At 38.0% G+C, this 23497-nt stretch overlaps 1 protein-coding gene across 4 annotated transcripts in view; it reads right to left on the reverse strand.

Annotated features, from left to right (window-relative positions):
- Positions 1–23497, reverse strand: part of LOC132913873 (protein kinase C-binding protein NELL1-like) — an 88084-nt gene that overhangs the window by 17516 nt on the left and 47071 nt on the right. For all 4 annotated transcript variants that reach the window (XM_060972488.1, XM_060972486.1, XM_060972484.1 and 1 more), the window contains exons 2-3: positions 7822–8040; positions 1655–1805 (exon numbers count right to left, since the gene is read on the reverse strand). In XM_060972488.1, the coding sequence (XP_060828471.1) occupies positions 1655–1805; positions 7822–8040 (370 nt within the window). The remainder of the gene's footprint in view (positions 1–1654; positions 1806–7821; positions 8041–23497) is intronic.

Below are 23497 nucleotides of genomic sequence, written 5' to 3' on the forward strand. Positions count from 1 at the left end.
ACCAGTAAATATTTAAGCAGTTAGTTATATATATTATCGAGCGATTATGAGAATAATTTCAAATGAATTTTCACTAGGGATATTTTATTATTTTAACATTCATTAAAGTGATACTTCGTGTTTTAATATTTTTTCTGATTTAGGTTAGGATTTGGTATAAATTGTGTGTGGCTATAGTATAATTGGATTTGGCTCGGGTTATGAGATTACATCTCTGTCACTAGAAATTTACTAGATACTGGTTACTTAATCGCATGAAATTGTTTAATAGCAACCTAGCAGACCAAGCGGTTCGATAATGCAATTACAGAATGTGGTACACGAGCCGCGTCTGTAGGTCGATTAAAATCAGCTGCAGCCTCTTAATTGAAACGTGTACACGGAATTAAATAGATTACGTGATTGAATCAGAATGGAGTTGATAGCGTGTGTGTACCGCAATTTCTGTTTCACGCTTATCGTCTATAACGGGCTCTCTAATGTGGAACACATCGACATTAGCACACTGTCCCTGATAATAAATGTAATGGACAATCCAGTTCTAGGAAATATTTAATATCGTATAAAATATGTAAAAGATTATAGATTTAGGTTATACTCCGATTCATGAAAATCTCTAGATCAGATTTACGAGTCGTAGGGACATCGAATCAACAATTAATTCCGCTTAAATTCTGACAGTGGTTTCTGCTTGACGAAGTGTGTTAATTACTGTCTAAATACGCAGACACGTAGGTGCATACATCCAATTTGTGTCAGCCAGGTCAAAACGACTAGACTGCGCTACTCGCGTTCCAACAGAGGGTGCAACTACTTTGAGGTTAAGTGCTCTCCTTCGTTCCCGGCTCAACAATTGACACAGTAATTTCCTTAAGAATGTGTCTTCCTACCTTTTTCAGTTGGTCGATTCTATTAGACCCCGCTAACTCGTTTTCCGATCGTAACTACGTCTTCAATCGACTTGGACAAAATGGAAGGTTTAGCCATTTCTGGCTAATATCCTTCGCTTATTTTATTTCGTTATTTTAAGAAAGTAAAAATATAGTAGGCAGGACGAAATGGTATTCAGAAGACTCACTTCCAGTTTATTAAAAGATTCTATTAAAAGTAAGGCGAGTTGTGTTATTAAAAATAAAGTTAGTTCTTTAACTGAGATATTTTTAATCCTGATGAAGAGTAACTGACTATTTCAAATTAGAGTTGTTCATTTCAAAAATAAACGAAAGAGAAGATTAGAAGAAATAAAATAAAATAATAAAAAATAAAAATAAAAGAAAATAATAAAAAAAGATAGAAGGAATATGTATAGAATGCACCAAAATATATAAGGGTTACATATACATCGAAGCAATGAAAACCGTACACATATATGAAAATAAATAAATTTCTCTCAAATAATTTATCTGTAATCCGATTCGTAAAAAGCAAAAAATATTGATCAATGTAAATTCGGATAATCATTTGAATTCATAACATTTAATTTTTCCATAAAGAGAAACAGAAAAAGTGAAAAGAAGCGGAATAAAAGCGTCAATAAGCGAAATAAAGGGATTTAACGCCATACTCTGTTTATGCATCGCATGAACGCCACCACGATGGGGTCGCTTTGAATCGCGAATGAAATGAGAGGAACGAAATTACGCGTGATCCCTACCTATTGTTCCCATGTGAAAAGGCGACGATCGTCCCGGAATTGGCCTCCTCTTGTCGCAGAGCGGCGGCTATAGTGAATTCCGGAACCTGCCGGAGTAGCGTGGCCGCTTGTTTGAAACTCGCCTCGTTCAGTCGGAGCTCCCTCTCCTCGCCTGAAGTAGTAAAACTCAATCATTCCTGCGACCCACTCTGCCATTCTGTGATATCGCTACTAATAACTCCGACGATGTAATTTCATTTCAAGAAAACGATTATGCACGAATATAGGCTTGTAAGAAAATTTGTAATTCAAGTAGAATTAAATTCTAGAAGTAAATATAGTAGATAAAGAAAAATTTAAAGCAAATGCAAGTAACTTTTGTAGTAGACATTTTCATAATTATAATTTCTGTATTTTGCTACAGGAAATAGAATATAGCTTTTGATTTATTAATTAAAATTATGTTGTCTCTTCGTATCATTTAAGCGTCAATTTTTCTTTTGTAATTTAAAGCTTATAATTTAGCTTTAATTTAATTTGATGTAAAGCTTGTAATTTAATTAATATATAGTGGAAAATATAATGGTAAAGTAAAGGAATAAGAAATAAAGGAAACCGGAATGATTGATATTGATTATAGTAAGGATTTGGCCAAGTTTGCCAGTGCTGCCGCCTAAGTAGAGTTTTGCAAGTTGGCAACAATGGATAAAACTACTTGTAAAGTCTGCTAGATACGATCCATCATAGAATAGGACTGGTAGAAGTTCGCGAACATTGTTCGGCTCGACAAGGGAAGGATTCACAGACCTCGTATGTAGGTCAACCGAAATTTTTGGTGGGTCGCATCGATTAGTCTCATTCACGGTTCCTGCTCGCATAGTTACGTAATCCCGTGGACATGGGAATTCGATTGCTCACAATTGCTTCATCCGTTATGTCCAGGAAAATTCCAACAAACTTTAATATCTCTATCTCAAAGATTTCTGTACGATCCCTCTCATAAAAACTAGATAATATACGCAATATTATATCAATTATCTTATTTAATCCTATGTAATCCGAAATTTATCAAAATGTATCAAAAATTTTAACGATCCAAAACCAATAGAAAGCCGGTCTTTAACTTGCAAATTTAATTTTACTATTCTACATATCTAAAACATTTAAAAAACATTGATTGAATTCTAACCTTACATTAAACTTCAAATCCTATAATACTTCTCATAAGTTTCTAATCATGATATAAATAGAAGAGAAAAAGGTCATATTGCGTGTACATATTCGCCCATTAATTCCACTAGAGTTATACCCTAGTCACGCCATCTACACCGGCTGTAAGACGACACCTTTTGCACGGTACGATGGCTCATTAGCTGGAACAAGGCACGAGCGATAAAGTTTCGCTGGAAGCGGGATAAAGCGTGGTTCCTGTGCAAAGCTGATCCTTCGTTGTTCGATTAAGCGCACTGGCAGAATTAATTGTTCGCGTGGGCCTCGCCAGCGAACCGTGTAATCGGACGGGGCCCGCGGCGATTGCGCGTCTGCCCTAAGGATCGGTGTGTCGCCACGCATGAATGCAGCGCGCATGCGCCAGGCTTCTTGCATGGGCCTCGAGTTTCAGACGCGGTGCGCGAGCCTTAATAAAAAGTAACCAGACACCAAGGGCCTATAATGTACACCCGAGGGCCATCGAACGCTATACCACGTTCAATTATCCAAGTCCATGGTTTGTTAACGGGTAAGTGCACGTAACAGACCCTTTTAAGCCGTACGTAATCGTTTTGCACCAACTGGCACACGTATCGATGACTTCTGGTCGGTGACACTGAACGGGTGACGTAAAAGATGAAGGTAGATTAAGGCGAATTTACACTATTATACTTTGGACGTGCATGGCAGGTGATTCATCTATGTTGAACATGAAAAATGAAAGCTGCAACGTTTATACGAGTGTTCATGCAATGTTCCATCTCACTGGTCTTCAAAATGTTTGTGATTGGAACAGCGTGATTGTTTCAATTAGGCAACTCAAACCTATAGAAATTCTAACCTCTAACTAAATGCTACTTCACTTAAATTTACTCAAGACCAAACATCGTCTATAAATACAAAATTCGTGAAGTATTTACGAAATGTTCTACATTAAGATGAAGATACAATTCGCCAATACAAATCTAATTCAGCCAGATTCCCATATTCGAAATCGATAACACAAAAGAATGATCAAAGGGGAATCCTAAACCAGTAGCCAGCAATAATTTAGCATCTGCGAAGATACTCGGCGAGAAAGTTATTCGTTTCGCAAATAAACAACGTATAGATTAGATCGGGTATTCCCCTCAGATGGGATAGACATGGGGTCGAGCAATTTTAGGACCAGAGTGGTTCTGGTTCCCCATCGAACTACAAAGGGGGGATCATGAAATCTTGTTTTCCATGTTCAGAGAAAACTCCGACACGTGTCAGGGTATATCGTTCGAATCCTTTGTTCAGTGATTACAATGGTCTCCCAATACGAACTGAATGAACTGAATTTCGGGGATGCTTCCTCTTCCTCAATCCACTGCCCAAAAGAATATTTATCGAGGGTTAACACGTGACAAGAAAAATAAGAACTAAGTGAACAAACACGTGTGTAATGGAAAAATAATAAAACATCGATGAAGTATCTATTTTATCATATGATATTATTTAAAATCTTCACAAAGAACCTAACCTTAACTGTACAGGAAAATTAATTATTATGGATAAATACTTATGACCTAAAGTAAATAGAATAATGACTACTTCACCTTGTATTTGAAACAGAAATATACAACTGAAGTCAATAGTCAATATCAAAGCAATGGGACATATAGTACCTAACCTTAACTATACCATAAAATTGATTACTAACAGAAAGGTCATTTATCCTGTATATCAATCATAATTGTATTGCTAAATTCAGTATCATAACCTCATTTTTATAATCAAACTAAACGAAATAGTTGCTTCATAGCTCATTCAATCCTAATTTCTCTGACTCAAACTAAGTAACTATAAAATTTCTTCATATCGTATCTCAACATCAGAAATATGTACTACCAATTATCTATTCCGATTCAAATTAGATAATAAAGTAGTTCATTGATTCTATATTGGTTTAATCAAAACACTAAAATGATTCATTCGTCCCATGTATCAACTGCGATAACTGTACCTCAGATTCAGCTGTGCCAAGAACAACTACTATAACCAAACACTCCTGACTCAAGCAGAATAATCAAATGATTCATCATTCTTTAAGATTCTCCGTTACAACCACTCGCAATTCCATAAACCATCTTCTGGACCCCAATGCAAGCAAACTTTAAAAACAATCATGATCGCCTGCCAAGAACTCATACTAAGACAAGGACCGTCTCAGTCGAATAACATCGACGATTTCGACTCGTAAAAACGCTCACACGCGAAGACAGAGAAACAAGTGAAAATAGGGTTGTGCAAGGGGTTACAGTGACGAAAGGAAAGCAAGAGAAAAAGAGGGTTCCCTTTGGTTCGACGTTGCAAACCGCAAAGAACGTTCAGTTACTTCCGCGAAACCATCGACTGAGGGTGCAGGCCGGGCCGGTAATTGAAATTTCTTTCGGGGAAACCCCTGCTGTCGCCCTTGGGCCAACCACCCCCCATTCTATGCTCGCTTTTCGCGGACGTTGCACCGTCGCCCACGCTTTTAGCCACGGCTGTGTGCACGTTTCTCTGACGTCGGATGTTCGGGGGAAGGGGAGGTCGGGCATTTATTCGCTATACAGGGTGTCAGAATATTCTCGATTTCATGTGGAACGTGGAACTAAACTTCGTTTTGGGGGACATTAAATTGACATATTTTCTTTCCTATTTCCTTTTGACTCATAGAACTCAAATATGTCAGTTTTAAATGAAGGCAATCATGGGATCAAATGTCGTATCAATATGAAAAATATTAAAATAACAATAGCGTAAGATATGTTATATTAGAAATATGATAGATAGATTATATTATCTAATATCGTGAGCCTGCGGACCAAACGTATACATTAACTGATTAAAAACTGTTACATAATCTTAAAAAGGATTATCGCATGATGGAAAGAAGAGAATTGCTGTTCCATGTTCATAGAGTTAAAAGCCGGAAATGCCGCGAAAATGCCGGGTCAATTCGCTCGAAACTTGAAAGGACAATCGATACTCGCAGACCACGAGGGAATTCCCTCCGGAGGTCTGCCAATGGAGACGACGCGGCTATGAAACTGACCTTTCACAATATCGATTAATCAGTCGTTATGTAACCATCACGGTTCAACTGATCAGGGCCAATTGTTTTTCCAGTTGATCATTGTATAGCACGAATTCGTTCCGTTCCGAGCGATTAAAACGCTTTTTCGAGAGTAATTGGAAAAATTTCATACATGAAAAAACTTCATTGGCGAGATAAAACTTGAAAAGAATAGAAAATTCCTGAGTTTCCCTGAACTAAATCTGATTCAATTAAATACCGTGTTATTTCGAATGTAGCATTTTTATTTTCGATATTAGTTCATTACATAACCTCAAAGATCATACGGCTACACCCTTTACTCCGTTCCGACTTGTTTGCAAATCATTTTAATTCTGGATTTTGAAATTTTTTTTAGATACTTTTACTGAAAATAGCTCCTTAATGAACACATGATTAAATTTAACAAAATTTCCTGTATAATCGCCGTATAATTCCATTCAAGTCTCCATGTACACAGTGATCGGAAAAAACGTAATTTATATTACCTAGGCACTAAAATTAATTTTTGTTATTAACGTAACATATTTTAATTTTGATCAAAGTTTAATCAAGAATTTACCTTATGTTCTTGAATCTCGATAACTTCTTGACATTGAAAGGATATGATCTTACATTTTTGTGACCTCTAACCATCGATCGTTCATCTTCGATCACAAAATAATGATAAAAGGACTGTAACGTTATTATACCTCACAGTAACATATCGATAACTCTGACCCTCCACAAATATAATTTTAACCTTCAATGATATATACATAAAATCGCAAAGCACCTACATATATTCTCAATGGCGAATACAAAAAAGGAGGGCGAGGTAACACGCGATACGCAAGAAGTAATAATCGACTTTATGACTGACGATGATTACCAGTCGCAAAACTCTATAGGAAGATAGCACGCGGACAAAACGGCTCTCCGATATGCAAACAGGGCTATATTCGGGTTAAGAGAACCTTCTACAGATACCCGTTTCGGTTCCTGCACCACTCGTGAAATTTACTGCGTCCCGTACAATCTGCACGCAATACCGTGCGCCAGTGTAAATTGCGCGATATGATTTATGCTCGTTTTACCCATATTTCGAGCTGCCATGTCCCAAATATTGACACAAGTTGTCAAATTCTTCGCTTAAGTTTTTCTTCAGAAGAAATAAAAATTGCTTTTAAAAAATGGACAAGCGTTTTTTATTTGTCTAATGAAAGCATGTATGTCGTTTATATATGAGAAACATTGAGACAAGTGGAATATTTTGGAGGAAATTAGATTACTGAAGGTTCGAAGTAAAATTGAGTTAAAAATAGTTGATGGTCTTTTTTATTTCTCTAATGGAGTAATATATGTTGTTTGTATAGTATATTGGAGAAAATTAAGATAAATATGAAAATGATACTTAAAGTTCCAACATATTTAACCTTTGGACAATAAAAGATTTATCTGATACGTCATACGATTCTCAGTACAGCGACGTGTTAAAAGTGTCATTTAACCTTAAAAATTATCTTTCTCCTAGAGATTTTCCGCTAGACCTTTAAACTGTGATTCTCAAATTGATCTCTTGACGTAAACGGAATAGACTGTTAACCTGCTGGCATTAAATAACGTCATATGTATTTGGCTCGTCATATGTCTCTTATACTGAAGTATACAATGTTGCACGACATCAAGACGTTGACTATACACATTCACATTGCAATTTACGTAAAAGAATATTTTAATTTCAAATAATTATAAATTGTTTTCTTCAAACAATTTCGTTCAAAGATTACAGTGAATGATATATAAAGATCATAGTCAATACAAAACATATTGACAAACAATCTTTGAAACCATAGAAACGATTCTATCCAAGAAACTGTCAGGAATGACAAAACAATTTGTAAACGACACTCACCCTGAAGATAATAGGCTGGCTTTAACCTAACCAGTCCTGGCACCTGTGTAACACCCTGCCGCGTTGTATTGTGCAGCTGTAACGCTTCCAAGAGGTCTATGCCTCCAGCAGATTCGCTTCGTGTCCTGGATCTCGTCCCAAGGACATCGGTGGTCTCCTCTGTGACACCAACAGTGTCCACCGCCGTCTCTTCCTCTTTCTTGTTTGTCGTGCCAGACACTGTAAAACAAACCGATCGTTAAACGTTTTCCAACACTTCACAAAGGCCAGTCATAACATGGAATTGATTTATGAACGAATTCATCGCTGTTCGCTGTACATACAGAACGAATTGATCGTTTGTATATAATCGTTTATAAAGCCACTGATGAATAGGCCTTTGGAAGTCAGGGGTGGGGGATTTTTGATAGCCATCGTATGTTGAGGAATGTTTGCAAAAGGGGTTTATAAAGCGAGCGGTGATCGTGAGAAAGCAAGATAATTGTGGAATGTTTAAGATATCAATCCCTAAAGCGAATCATTAATAAGTGATTGCGAAAGGGATTATTAGATATAACATCAGAAACTTTGAATGATCTGTCCTAAAATATAATAGCGATTAATTTTGAAAGTCTATAAAAAGGAATATTAATCATTTCGAGAATACTAGGAAAGTGTTTCTGCACAGGAATCCTCTACAAAGGAAAGATATCCTTTTAAAACTTGTTCTTAGAGAGAACCAATTCCAAGAAGAAGAGTGTTCGATATCTTCTAAAAGAAATACCGATAACTTCAAGAACCCTCAAAACCGTTTGCAAAGAAAGCAACGTTCATCGTTTGTAGAGCCCCCAAAAAATCCTATCCCAGCAGCACGAAACTTTATAATCCTCTTACAAAGCTTCAAAAAAAAAACCAATCCCTCAAACGAAATCGATGGTCCATTCACATCGAAAACCGCAGATCTAAACGATGCGATTGAAACACCCAGTACAGTACCACCACAGGCGCCGTGCAACAACCTTTCATGTGGCTCGTCAAACGAGGAAACCATCAGGGAGAAAAAGAAAATAACCACCCGTCAGCCACCTGCCAGAACTTTCAATTCCCCAAACGAGCCGCTCCTCCTGCCCTCTGGCGGTCAGTCATGGAAAAAGGACACTTTTATTAGCCATTCCCCATGATCGAGGGAAAAGGATATTGACAGGTCTACCAAAAACGTCAACCAAAAGAGAAAGAGAGAGAGAGAGAGGAAAAGAATCAACTTGCGAAAGCCTTTTCCACAGAGGATTCTGTCATAGTTCAACGAAATGGATTTTTCATATAAAGCTCGAGCGAAACGATCCGCTGTTTACGAGTGGTAGAACGAGAACGAGGAGGAGATGAGTTTGGCGAGAGGAGATCGAGGATGGGGAGCCGAAGGGAACGAGAAAAAGCGTAGAAACACCGATAACGAGCGTCGACCGTGAAGAGTCGATCGATACCAGCACGCTACTTCGAGAGGTTACCTCGCCGCCTCTTTTCCCTATCCTTTCCTTATCTTTCAGCTTCTTCCGTTCGATCGGTTCTCGTCTGTCTCCTTTTCTCTTTCCACGTCTCTTTAGTATTCTCTCGCCTCGAGAATGGATGCTCGACGAACGGCTCTCAACATTATTCAGAGGACAGTGAGTGGAAATACACCATTGAACTTTATTGCTGTTGGAGTGGAAGAGTCCGCGGAAACGTGGCTCGTTTCTCCAGACGAAATGGCGAGGGAATATCGAACTGTTCTCTGTAGTTTTACAAAGCAACTGGGAAATGGAGCATTTAAGAGGCGGAGTTATTGAAATCTTGCATTCGGCTGTCGATTCGTCGTGTTCTGACTTTGATGAGATGTTGCTCGAGAGAAATCGGAAAAGTCTTTCCGGCTGCTTTGTGTTTGACATGCAGGAAATGGAGGGTAACGTAGGTTTGATTTAAGGCTAGGTAAATTGTACGTTGAAAGAACACAGGGTAGAGGTAAAGTAGGGTTGGGAGAATGGTAGTTCGGTAAAGATGGTCATAGAATGTTGCGAAAAATAGTAATTTAGAGTTTAAGAGTGGTATAACAAGCATAAGTAGAATGGAAGGTTAGGAGAATAGTAATTTAGTAAAGACAGTATAGAAAGTTGGGGAAAATAGTCATTTACGACTGAGACATTAAATAATTTAATAGACATGCCACGTCAAATTCAAAGAGATAATTTAGGAGTAAAAAGTATTAGGATACAAGTAAGTAGGACAGAAATAAAATAAAAGTAGGAAAATAAATTTGAAGAAAGTATACATAGGAGAGTGGTGAATAAATATAATAAGCGGACTATTTCGCATAAAAGAATATTTCAGACAGGGTACGGTAATTTTGATAAGAGAAAATTCTTACTCGAAGTCGAGCAACACAGCGACTATTTCATAGATGCTCAATGTACGACCGGAAAGTTGGCGCCACATGGGTTATAGCACAGGCGCTTGCGATGCTAACCTATCAACGACGACAATCTATCCAACTAACTTGATGAAACTAAGAATATAATCGTTTAGAGTGCCGTGCTATGATTGCCACTTTTTTTTGTTGTTTACAATCTTTTGTTCTCACATTATACTTCCTCAGCAGTTCTATGGAGTTTTCCAAGTTCTCCAGTTTCAAATTTGTATCGTTGGATGGTAAACAAATCTGGGAAGTTCGCATTAAATTACCTTTCATCTTAGAGTCTAATTCGATTCCTGTATGTTGACATTTATATTTACGAAATAGTGACTACGACTATAATTACATAACTTCAAAGTCAACTTTAATTGAAACAAAATTATGTGTGATCCAAAATAAATTTCTCTGTTATTTTCTCCCTTTCTTGCTTTTTTTATTTATTTATTTATCTGCTGTAATAACAGACTTAGTTTTAGAGAGGAACTTGATATAAAAAACAGTTATTAAAATTTACAATATACGAAGATCATTCTTTCATTTTCCGCTAATTCCACCGTGAAACAGAAGGATGAGCTCTCCTTTGCATTCCAAGCTCAAAAAGCGTCAAATACTTTCAATCAACCTCTTCGATAACGAAAATCTGATAAAAAGTAAAAGAGCACGAAAGAGGAAGGGAAAAAGCATACAAAGAGACGAAGAAAACGAGCTACTTAAAAATTCCAACTCGAATTCTAAAGGCTCGTTCGCTAATTGACTGGGAAGACTCAGTGACGAATCAACGGGACCATTGAAGAGTTGCGAGGAACGGGACCAACAAAACGTAAACAACACCCGGCGAATGCTTCTAAAACGGTCCGTGAATCGGTTTGCTCAGTGGAGGAACACTTTTTTAATTGCGTAACGAGAGGGACGGTGAAAAGAGACGCCGTGGAAAATCAACATTTCCCTTTCATCCGCGTAGGAAACACAATCGGAGGATTTTGCGCGCGAGACACACTGCCGCAGACATTAATCGGGGCAAATCGTCCGCTAAATTAATGGCGCTGCTGGTACGGCAGCATTCGTGTCTAAAAGCGGCCCGATTCGCCAAACGCATGCCTCCTGCGTCTTTGATCCATTGGCGTACCTCTCTTTGTCACGCTTTACTTTGCGTTTCCAGACTAAAAAGTCCCTTTGACTTGTGTGAATTCGTCATTAATCCTACAGAAATCCTTAACTTCAAAACTGAAAGTCTCTCCATTGTTGTTTTTTTTCATTTTGGGTTAGAAATTTAGAAGCATGCCGACTGAAGATCGCAGCAGTCAATCATTTTCTATTTTAGGGTTAGAATGTTTCGTATTCCTTCTCTAATGATTTTCCTTAGTAATTTCGTTTCTAAAAATCAAAATTCATGCACATTTTTACTGTCAATAATTAAAATAAATTACATTCTCGAAATTGGCAACAAAAAGGTAATTTACTACAAGTCCTTAAACTACGAACAACCTAGAAGGTAATCTACACATTAGTTTCCAAAATTCGTCGCCAGAGGGATACCACTTTTCCAAGATTCTTCGACTCAACTTAATCATTCGAAAATCGACTTAACCACCAAAAAAAAAGAAAAAGAAAGAAAAAAACTAAATATATCCTACGAATGCAATTAATTTTCATAACCTGTCTCCCACTACATTTCTCAAATACCACGGCGAGAAATAAATGTGGAGAATGTTCCTGCCAACTATCGCTCGTAACAATCCTGACGCGAAAACTTCCAAAGCTCGCGAATTCCCCTACAACCCACTGGTAGGGCGCATAAAGACGTGGCAAACAGAAAAGTGGTGCAAGCCCCATCGATTCGTCGCAAAGGGTTAACGAACCGAGCGAATTTCTGTGGGGCGACGCCAATGCTCATCTAAGAGCGACGACGCTTTCTTGCGTCCGAAAACACGCGCTATCGTACGCCTGTGTACGTGCTTGTACGCCCTTATACATCTATATACATACATATAAGTGTGCATGTGTATGTGTGTATGCGCGCGCGCGCGATAACCCGACGCCGAACGAAACTGGATGGAATGGAACGACGGTGGCAGACTGCCGGGCGTCGCGACGCCCGCTATCGAACCGTACGCGGCATTATCGTTCTCTTCGAGCAACAGAGACAGGACGAGAGAGCAGGGTGGAGCACGAGGATGTGCACAGCTCGTAAACCGACTCCCACACGGTCAAATACACAGGCCAGATGCAAGTATGAATGTCTCGATGCCGATGATGATGATTAACGAGCCTGGCCACACGGATTCCTTCGATATTTACGACTGTGCACCTTACACGGGACTTCCGTGTGAAGATCGACTCGGAGCCTAGGGAATGATTGGTGGTGCTGGTGTCAAGTTCAGTGTGCACTGATGAGTCTGAATGGGCATCCGTGGATCGTGTGTCGTTCCGTTCGGCCGCTACTCTCTCGGTACTATAGGTATCTGTCTTTTTACTAAAGGTTTTTTTGGTCATTGGAAGAAAGATCGTTTAACGGTCCGCGTCACCGATGTCGTCTGTCTAAGTAGATGTCGCTGCGGATGTTAACGGCCGCGTCAAAATCACGCGACTTTTTGTAGGCGTCAGTTAAGAGAGTTGGAGGATCCTCTCGCGGTTACGGATTGCTTGGTTAAGGATTGCTTGGTTAAGGACTTTCCTTCCTTTTTCTTTATTTTGTTAAGAAGTGTTGCTAGAACGAGTAACGGTAGTAGTTCAGATTGAATAGGTGCTGATGAAGTGGTACGAGGGTCGTATATTATTTTGGCCAAGTGGTACTTCTGTTTTGTAGGACTTTCGCGCGCGTCAAGTAGTTAGATGGAATTTTATCTCTGTCTTTGATGAATATTGTTGTGAACTCTTTTATTTAGGTCGCTTGGACGTCGAGAAGTGAATGCAAAATGTCCCCGGTCAAATTAACGATGCATCCAATTGTGAGCTAGGTTTAATTTAGATACAATAGGTTTCTTCCTTTTTTTTCAATCATCTTAAAATCATCTTTCGTTAAATTTAAAGTTAAGATAGCTTCTGATAAGTTTTAGTTAGAATTATGTAAAATAAATATTGACATAAAGGACTGTGATGTAATCTTTAAATCATTTAGTGCGAAATGTCCCTAGATTAATTAACGATACATCGAAACTGAAGCGTCTTACTTAATGTTACAGTCACGTGTCAGCTTATCAAATTACTTCATCATCATCTTTGTTATTAATGTTATTATTCGAGAATATATATTATTAGGACTTGTAACAATACTGCAACACGTGAGCCGAATGAACCGCGCGAATGCCTTTTAATGAACATGTTCCACACGCGAGGATAATGACCTTACCACGTTCTCGCGCGCGTAACGCCCACATTTATCATTCATAACGTTCCCTTTACGATACAATCCGTGCGCCTAATCGTTATTAACTTTACCGAATTTTCCAACTGGTACACGCCGCGAATTAATCCGTGTCGTTTTAATCGCGATTGCAATGTCCAATATCGCAACCATCGTGTAAACGAGATTTTAGTATCCAAATTAAATTAATTAAATTAATTAAATTAAAGCTTCGTTCCCAATCACGAGATTAACGTATAAATTTGGATATTGATTATTCGCTGTTGACAAATATACAACTAGAAATAATTAACACTGGATTCAATATTGAATTACGTTGAATTAATCTGTGGAAGTACCATTCGCGATAAACGAAACACAATTAAGAAAAGACATCGAAACTGTCCGATTTTCATTATAGCTCGTTTCAATTACATTGGTACTGTGCCCAAGAAGATAGAATTCCATTTATTTGAATCTTTCGAAAGGCAAACAATAATTCTCTGCTGTCTAATACATCGTTACTACCTACTGATTCTCAGCGCTGCTATGTACTTATAATTAATTCCAAGCCTGTTAGTTCACATTCAGGTAAGTAGATTGGAACAGAGGTTCGTTAATTAAAATTCCATAGTTTAGATAAATGAAGTGGTAGCGCAACGATGATAGCTGGTATACGGGTTACGATATAGCAAGGTCGTAAATAAAATTATCGAATAGCGGCACTAACTGGTTACATGGGACTGAAGGCCCACTTATACAGGTATATATACGTGTATATACGTTGCGTTCTATTTTATATTTTCTTGCAATAGAAAAGAAAATCATGAGTATAATATAGCTTATAAACAATATCTCATTTATAAGTAAAACGTTAAAGTTTTAGTATAATATAAGTATATTTCTTGAGATTTGTAGAAATTTTTTAATGATTTTTAAACTAATTTCAATATCATATTGATTAATATAGAGGGTGTACCTTTATCGAATTTAAAGTATAACAGACTTAGACGACTCTTTGAAAACGAATGAGTGTCCTTTGGCAGGATTGGTAGCATACAATCCTCATTTTACTCGATAAAACTGCAGTCTTATACAACAAAGAGTTTTAAAGATTCCCTAAAAGACAATAGAAAAATTCTCCAAACTCCCAGCCAACATCAACTTTATACCAAACGTAATACACGCGATTCCCATATTATCGATACCATGTATGAAATGTTTAATCCCCATAGAGGCTAATGGCAGGCTCGAATCATCAATCTCACGGGGAGGTATTCTATTTTAAGTTGGCTGCGTGCAACGCGCGCCGCATTTTTCATTCACAGTAGACCGGTCATAAGGAAACGAAACGCGTCGACGAATGCCAGGGACTGGCGTCGTCGAATCGATATCACACGGCGGTCAAGCATCGTGTCCGGCGACGATACTGTTCCACGACCTGTTTCATCGATCCATCAGCCACGGGTCGAAAGCGGTTCCCGACTCTATGGGGGTCGCAGCCCCCGGAAACATCGATGAATTTTGCTAGATACGAGCGTCACGCGGCTTGGACGCTCCTGAAACTCGTCGTTGGCAAGCTCACGGTTTCCTAGAACCTAGGGCTCATACCCTCGATCACGCGACTGCCAGACGTCGGTGATTATCGTCATTAGCGCCAGTGTATCGACGGAGAATCGGGCAACTATGGATTTTTGGTGAAATAAGAAAATTAAACGACTGAACAGGGGAAAAGTGAGCGGACGTTTCTAGGGATTTTGATGTCCTTTGGTGTCTTTGGGCGTTGGAAGATGCAAAAGGAGTATAGTTTGAAGAAGACTTTTTTTTAAACGAGAAGTGTGTATAAGACGATTATTGCAATGATTGCAATGATACTTCGACGCAAAGTGCTGGTACTTTCCATACGAAATTCAGTAAAATTTAAAATTCTGTAAATGTTAATAAAATTCCAATATCCTCGATAAAAAAAAATCTGCGATTGAAATACTCGATAAGAGAATGCTGTACTGGATACGTCTTCAACTTTTAAATTTGAAATACACCTTTAAATGACATGAAATTTTCCGAAAGTTTAATCGAGCTCTTGAATGTTTGACCGTGTCTTCGATAGTTTATTACACTACTACTACTAGATACGCGATATACATATTATGAAATTTCCTATTATCGTTTCATGTAGTCAATAGGAATAATAATTGAAAGCACAATTTATTCGAACACGAAATTTCTTGGAAGAACCGATGAAACGTAATTCGTTCAATTGTACATGTGCATCGATCCGTATATTCGACACGCAAATTTGAAGAAGTCGATTATCGTTCTCAGACGTGATAATTGCTTGAAAATTGTACGAGACCTAACGTACGAATAAAACTTACTTAGCAACTAGAAGCAACAACGATTTGTTAAAAGTTTGCACGATTATTTGAGGCGATAAATTGTTAAATGGCTCGTGTTACGAGGAAATTCGTTCGATTCGAGTTTACTCCTATTCACGATGGCAATTCATTCAATAGTTTTCAATTATTCACAACTATGGCGTGTACAGTAGTACTCAGTTACAATGACGAGCCATTCAATGCATCGAGCAAACGCATAGGCGTTCGTTGTTTGATCGGTTCGATCATTTAGTCGTGATTTAAACAGAACATTTTTTATTATATCAAAAATTTAATTAATATTCTATATTCATCCATTCCCAGCTCCTAACTATTTTCTATTATTTCCAGTATATTGGTTACCTAATTAATTAGTTTCAGTATTAGTCTTATAGTTTTCAATTCTATACAACGAACATTCCTCTGCCAATTCGATAAATTCATTTTTATAAATTTGCTATAAATATAAATATAAATTCCCGATATATCTTCTATATTCTATAATTCTTCAAGTACTCACCCTTAACCGTCCAAAGAATGCCCTGCGCGCCGCCAAGCGTTAAACCGATTGGTAATAAGAATAACCAGCACGAGAAAGCACAAATTACCAAAGCAAACGAGATCGACATAACCAAAGCGCGATCGTTCTCGTGGCAAACGCGACACTGATCAAGCATCGAAATATGGGGAGTCCCAGGTTGCTAGCAGCACGCGCCACATTTTCGTTTCACGCAGCGGCCAGGATCGGATTTCGAGACCACGCGTTGTTTTTTTTAACGTGGCGTGATTTTACGCGTAGGATTACGCGAGATCATTGAAATTTCTCGTAACAGGGCGCAACGTGAGGAGGGTGGATATAAGATATTCTTGAACGTCGATGGAATTTAACCATAGGATACCATAATGCTGACAAAAATCGGCCTCCTCGTGAGAACTAGCGAAGTTCGATCATTGGTGACCAGGGTCAAGGTCGTTGTGGTTAACTAGTCGTGGTCGATAGTCTTGGAATATTACTCGCGTCGCGGCGCCATACGACTTTCGTACACACATTATGGTTTTCCCCATGAATATCAACATCAACCCTTTTATAGTGTGGAAAAAAATGTGAATTTTAACCCTTTCATAATGGAAGCAAAGTAATAAAAAAACAAAAATAATGAAAATTTGTTCGGAAGGATAATTTGATGTTATATTTTTATAAAATTCGAATCTTATTCAAATTACTTTATGTATGTAAGTACATTTTGTCGATGGATATTTTACCATTTTAAGCGAGTTGGAACTCGAATACTCTCAGCTGAAGACTATTACCGACGTTAATTTCGGAAGTTTTGGCAAGCTCGCGTGAAATTAACACAAAGGAAATCGTGTTTCCGCGATGGCGGCGATCGATCGCGCCGCACCGCACAAAAGCGCCGTGATTGAGGAAAGTATTAACGTTGAGGCGGCCTTTTTCAGGCTGCAAAGGCGATTAAACAGGGTTGTGCCAGTCGGTAGTGGCCTTGTCGTCGCCGATTCACCAATTGTCGAACGCAAAGAGGTTTAAATAAAAGACGTCGTTGCATAATCGAAGACCGAACATTAAACTTTTCAATACAACTCTCCCTCTCTCCCTCTCTTTATTCCATCTTCCTTCCTAAACCAAATTAATTACTCCATAATTCCAATTACATTTTGAAAATCAAAAAATATTATCCTACGTTCAATGATATTCTCCGTTCTCCATTTTTCAATAATATTCAACGAAACCTCTAAAATAAATCCTAGAGAGAATTCCCACGCCTGCACCTAATTCCAGTTTCCTCAAACAAGGTGGTAGCCCGGTGGTCAATAGCCTGAAAGACGAAAAGTCAAACAGTCAAATAATAAAGAAAAGGACCCTCTTGCTTTTACCTAGAAGACGTTATCAACCTTCGAGGCTTGTTATCTAACGAAAGCCACGCCAGAATACGATAAGGATCTCGATGCCAGATTTTTAAGACAGAGGTTTGAGATTAGAACGAAAGATAAGAGAGGTATGGGAACAGGTACATGTTATACAGGTCTGTTGCAGCGGTCGGACGAGCGATATTTAACTTGACGTGTCAATATTTGGCGATAATCGGCACCTGTGTACACGTTTGCCTAAAGAGATTAGGCTATTTTACCCCGTGGTCGAACGTGTGTTCGCGAGTTTCAGTCAGGTGCTGCGCCACGACGAAGGCCCCACGTATATTTAAATCCACCATGTGCTATTCTTAATGGAGGTGTTGCTCGATCGGCCAGTCGCGCGGGAATTCAGCCTTTGTCGTTCCTTTGGTGTTGGACTTCATGGCATTTCGAGCCATTGCACGACCTAACCTCAGCATTTTCTATGGTTACTTCCAACCGAACTGTTTTGCTTGAATAAACGATACAAATTGTTACATACAAATGGCGTGTGAGTAAATATGTTTGACTGAACTGTTGACTAAGGTAATGAGAAACTAGATTTCCCGAAGTATTCGTAGATTTCTCGCGTGCTTCGGTTCGCTTGTTTTACTTTAACTCTCAACTGATATCGCTGGTTCGTAGATAATTACGAAAGTTTAAACAAGGTTTAGTAATAGACTGCCGATCTTTACGCGATTATGGAATAATATTTGAAAGCGAAAAGATGTAGAAATTCAAATAAATGAGACATAACAATGATATACAAAGTATAATACTTGGTAAAGTATATAGTACGTAAAATAATTATTATCTGTTTAAGTTCTATTCAAACGAGACTAATGACATGCAATTTAGAAAATTTCGTTACGAAAGAGCTAGACAAAAGATAGTTAAAAATGATACGTTATACAGGTTTTTCTTTTACATTAGTATAATTTTACTTTACTTACTACGATGATATTAATTGGAGCCCTAATTAAATTTCTTCAAATATCGTTACTACCACGAATCATAACTATCGTGTAGAACAGAATAAAAAGTTAAACTACGTGTTTTAGAATTCGGCAAGCACGTCCCAAAATTATTGCAGCGGCCTGTAACCCAACGGTGGCAATTTGTGGTTAATAATACGGTAGAATACATAAACATTGTTGAAAAAATGTTCAAACTGGACTTGAATTCATGGCAAGGCTGCTCAAGAAACATCGTGTGTCAGAGTCGAATTTTTATCGTGCAATCCACTCTGCGGTCGCGTGCCACGTTTACGTTAAAGAGTAACACGAAAACTTTGTGTGTGAAAAATTTATGACACGTCGTTACGTAAATCAGCGGTGTATTTTTGTCTGTACGATCGATGGAATACCCATACAGGAAAGAACTTGCCTCGAAACTCCCATTAAGATCGCATAGTAACAGTTGAGATTCTTATCTCCTACCAGAATCAAATCTACATTTATTTCCCACTATTCTACTATTTATAGATTAACAAAATCAGACTACAATCTTTTTGTTTTCATGATTTTTTACTATCTAGAATAAAAAATGATTTTTATTTAACATCTATTCCTACATTATTAAATTTCACACGAGCCATAAATTTTGATAATCCGTTCGGAAGCCATATTGATCAACTATATAACCTCAAAAGTGGAAAGAAGAAACGATACTATAAATATTATTTTGGGATCGACTATTGTTCGTGCAACTTTTTTACGATAGATAATTTTATGGAAGCGACTTTTTTATTTTGTCAATGTTAAACATTAATCCTGCATTGAGTTAATAAAATTGAGGAATTTATAAAAGTTAATAAGTTTGGCTATTCTAAGAGATTCATCGTTACAATGCTTCTTTTTTCATTTTCTTGTTTTTATTACGTAACCTGATATGTATATCGTACAAATATATGTCAACTCGAATTAGGAGCACCCTAACCTATAAACTGCTACCATCGTATCGTACTGACTCTACGAATCTAATCGATATTCCCCTGACACGGCATAATTTTGAAAATCACTGTACCACTATTAAAATCGTCAAAATCAAAACGACGAATAAAATTCTCTCGATAAAGGGGTTAGAGTCGCGAGTTCCTCGAAGGGGTTGAAAGGTCAAAGTCACCGTGGCGCCAATGGCAGAGACGCTGGCCGTCAGACAGAAAAGAAAGGCGACGAGACGCGACAGAGACGACGATGAGAATGCGTGTTTCACAGGCGCAACAAAAGACTTTACGAGCCGACTACTATTTTCGAGGAGCGTGCGCGACCGCGCCAGCGTCGAACAGCGTCGTTTGACGAGAGGACACAGAACACCGGCCGTGTCGCGATTCTTTCCTCCCTATTTCCCAAAATGAAACCATTCCGACACGAGAGAACGCACGCCCCTTTCCCATTCTGCTACTATTCGTGGTACAATCTGTCAGTTTGTGGATCCCTGCAACCTTTGATCTACATATTTCTAGAATGGATTCACATCTGGAGCAAATGCATTATCTTTTGGCATTTAGTAGCACCGATATAAACACGTACATGATTTATCGTACAGAAAGAACATTTCTAACCTTCTATAAATGAAACTCCTTCTCTTTATAAATGTTTTCAACCGTCTGTAATTGAAGGATTAGAGCAATTTGCACTTCCAATGAATATTGATGGAGTTTGTATTGGAATTAATACGGTATCGAGAGATGCGCAATTCGATCATTGGATGTCGGATTTTTTCCAAAGAAAACCGAGTAAATAAGACCGTGATCTTGATAACTGCATTGCGATTGAGCTAATACCGTGCCTCTTAACATATTCGATCAATTAACGCTGAAGTTTTTCGTTCGGTTGGTCAAATCTCCTAACATTACATATGTTGATATACAGGGTGTATCATAATCTCTTCGGCAGTAGACAGAAGGTACAGAAACAATGAAAAAGATTCATAGGAACCTGTATCCTTGTTTCAAAGTTGTAGCCATTTTTCTGTTTCAATAATCCTGAACTGGTTACCTTCGTAAAAGGTGCTCGAAATGGCCACCCACGATTTATATTATTCGACATAAGCTTGAAATTTTTGAAAAATTGCGAGATTCTTTGACACGACGACTACTGGATTGCATGCACAGACCAATGCCATTTCGCGTACCTTCTATGAAGAGTAAGCAGTTGCAGATTATTGAAATACAAAAATGGCTACAACTTTGAAACAAGGATACATGTTCCTATGAACTTTTTCATTACTTCTATGCCTCCTGTCCGGTTTTGACGTGGGTCCCCCGTGTTATGATACACCCTGTATAGTGTTATTAGATGTATTTAGTTTTGCTGTCAGTGTGCATAACATTGAAAGATCGTCTTGTAATTGATGAAGATAGATTGGCATATCATAAGGCAGCATGTGTTTCAAGTTTACAAAAATAGAAGTTACTTTATCATCAGTTAACTTTGAGGTTAGGTTCATTAGGTAGCTCTCCATGTTAGCGTCTCAATTGGTCCTGATTATCCAGAAACCACAATTTCTTCGATGAATTTTGCACGCTGAAGGGATTTAACTGTCGTTCGAATGTCTACACAATGTCAAAGGCACCATATCGCGTCGATTCTATCGGTACTCTTGTTCCGTCAAGATCAGAGGCGAGTCCCAACGATCCATACACACCAGCGATCCATAATTCGCGTCAGGCGCACGTGCCGTTGCAATTGGCTGGCCTGCGTTACCCTCAGGATCTCAATTCTGTCACGAGCACAGCAACGAGATATCGTAAATTCCAGCTTGTCACCGACAACGAATAAACCACCTCTGTATCCGTAATCCCTTCCTTATTCCCTCGTTTCTCATTTCCGTCAGTGTACGCGATTTTTCCAGTCGTTTTTTCCTGCCCTGTATCAACGTTGACGTTTCGTTCAATTGGACAATGTAGAATGCATGTTATTGGTACGTGTCGATGGAGCGTAGAACTAGTCTTATTGAAAATCTTTTTTAGAGAATTTGTTGGATTTACAAATTTAGAAGTGAACGGATTTTAATGAAATAACTTCTTTCTATTAACACGCGGAATATGAGATTCTAGTTGGTAAGAATAATTTATAGCGCGTCATGACTTAAATTAGGTTTAGATAAGATTTAAATGAAATTTTTCTTACTGGAGGTACGTAACAGAATTTGCTGAATTTATCGATTTAAGAATGAATAAAATTTTATCAAATTTCTAAGATCATAACGCGAGGAATGTGAGTTTACGATTATTAACGGTAAAGTGGTGATTTATGGTTTTATGATTTCCTTGATAGAGGTGTTCGGTAACTGCGTGCGTAGGATAAAATTAGGAGGAAAAATATGAGGCGATAGACATCGAGACGTGTGGTTTTATTAGGCATTCGAAATAGGTCGTTCACTTCCAAACGATCGACATCGCGGGAATATTTTATAGGGTTTTGTGACGAGGAACCATAACAAGACATTGACTTCCAATCGTACTGTCAATCAATAAAATCTTGTACGACAGGGAATGATTTTAAGCTGTCATAAAATCTATTAATAATAATCGAATTTTAGCAGGTAAAAATTGATCATAGCTTTTTGTAGCTATACAATGATTTTCAGATGGTCGTATCTTTTATATCAGATTAATCGCTACAATTTCATCGATTTTAACTCGTGCTAGACTTTCTATGAGATCGATGAATTACACAGGCGACAAGTGGAATTTAATATTGGCGTGGATCATAAAGAGGGATGGCTATTGACCAAAAATCGTTTCTTATGCGAGCGCAATAAGAAGAAAAAAGATATAAAAAGACCCCTTTTAATGGGGTCATAACGGGTTCATTGTATTTAAAGTGGCGAAGGTTATCGCATCTTATTAATAGCAACCCATAAGAGATTAAGCGAAACTCGTTGTCGGAACGTGAAAATAGCGACTTCTTTTCGCAAACGTTAGAATGGATCAATCGATAACGAATAAATATTCTCGGTATCTGTCAATAAATTACATATGACTTGCTATTTCTCAACTTATTACTATTTTGCAAATATTAGAAGATAAAATGTTCAATGGAAACAAAGATAAAGTGCTTTTCGAAGCATCGAAGTTAAAAAAGAATTTCTCTGACTTCATTCGTGAAAGATAAAAAATCAATCTAAATATCTCGTATATTTCGAAAGACGCTTTGGAATTTTGTATAGATGGCGGAGTTTCAAATTCGCGGTTTCAACCATTTAAATAGTTCTCTAGCCACGGAATCGAAGCGTTCGTCACAGTGATCGATTTCTATCGGTCAATTTTTAAACGTCTCTCAAATATTTAATCGTGCAGCATACGTAACGCGTATCGACGACCACGATGGAAGTCCGACAGTTGCGCCGATTTTATCCACGGCCTTGCACGAAATACGAGAGCCATTCTCGCGTTGAAACACTATCTCGTAACTAGATTTCTAGTGACAGAACGGTCTCATTAATTGTGGAACGTGAAAACATTCAGAATGGACGAAGATATTCATACGAAGATGTAAGATCAAATCTTCTCTCTTCTCTTTAATCATTTGTATCAGAGTTATTCGAATTACGAATCAAATTGATCAATTTCACTTTGCAAATATTTTTTATTTGTTGGTTGACTTCCTGTAAGATTAT

This window comes from Bombus pascuorum, chromosome 14 (genome assembly GCF_905332965.1).
Source record: "Bombus pascuorum chromosome 14, iyBomPasc1.1, whole genome shotgun sequence".
NCBI lineage: Eukaryota > Metazoa > Arthropoda > Insecta > Hymenoptera > Apidae > Bombus > Bombus pascuorum.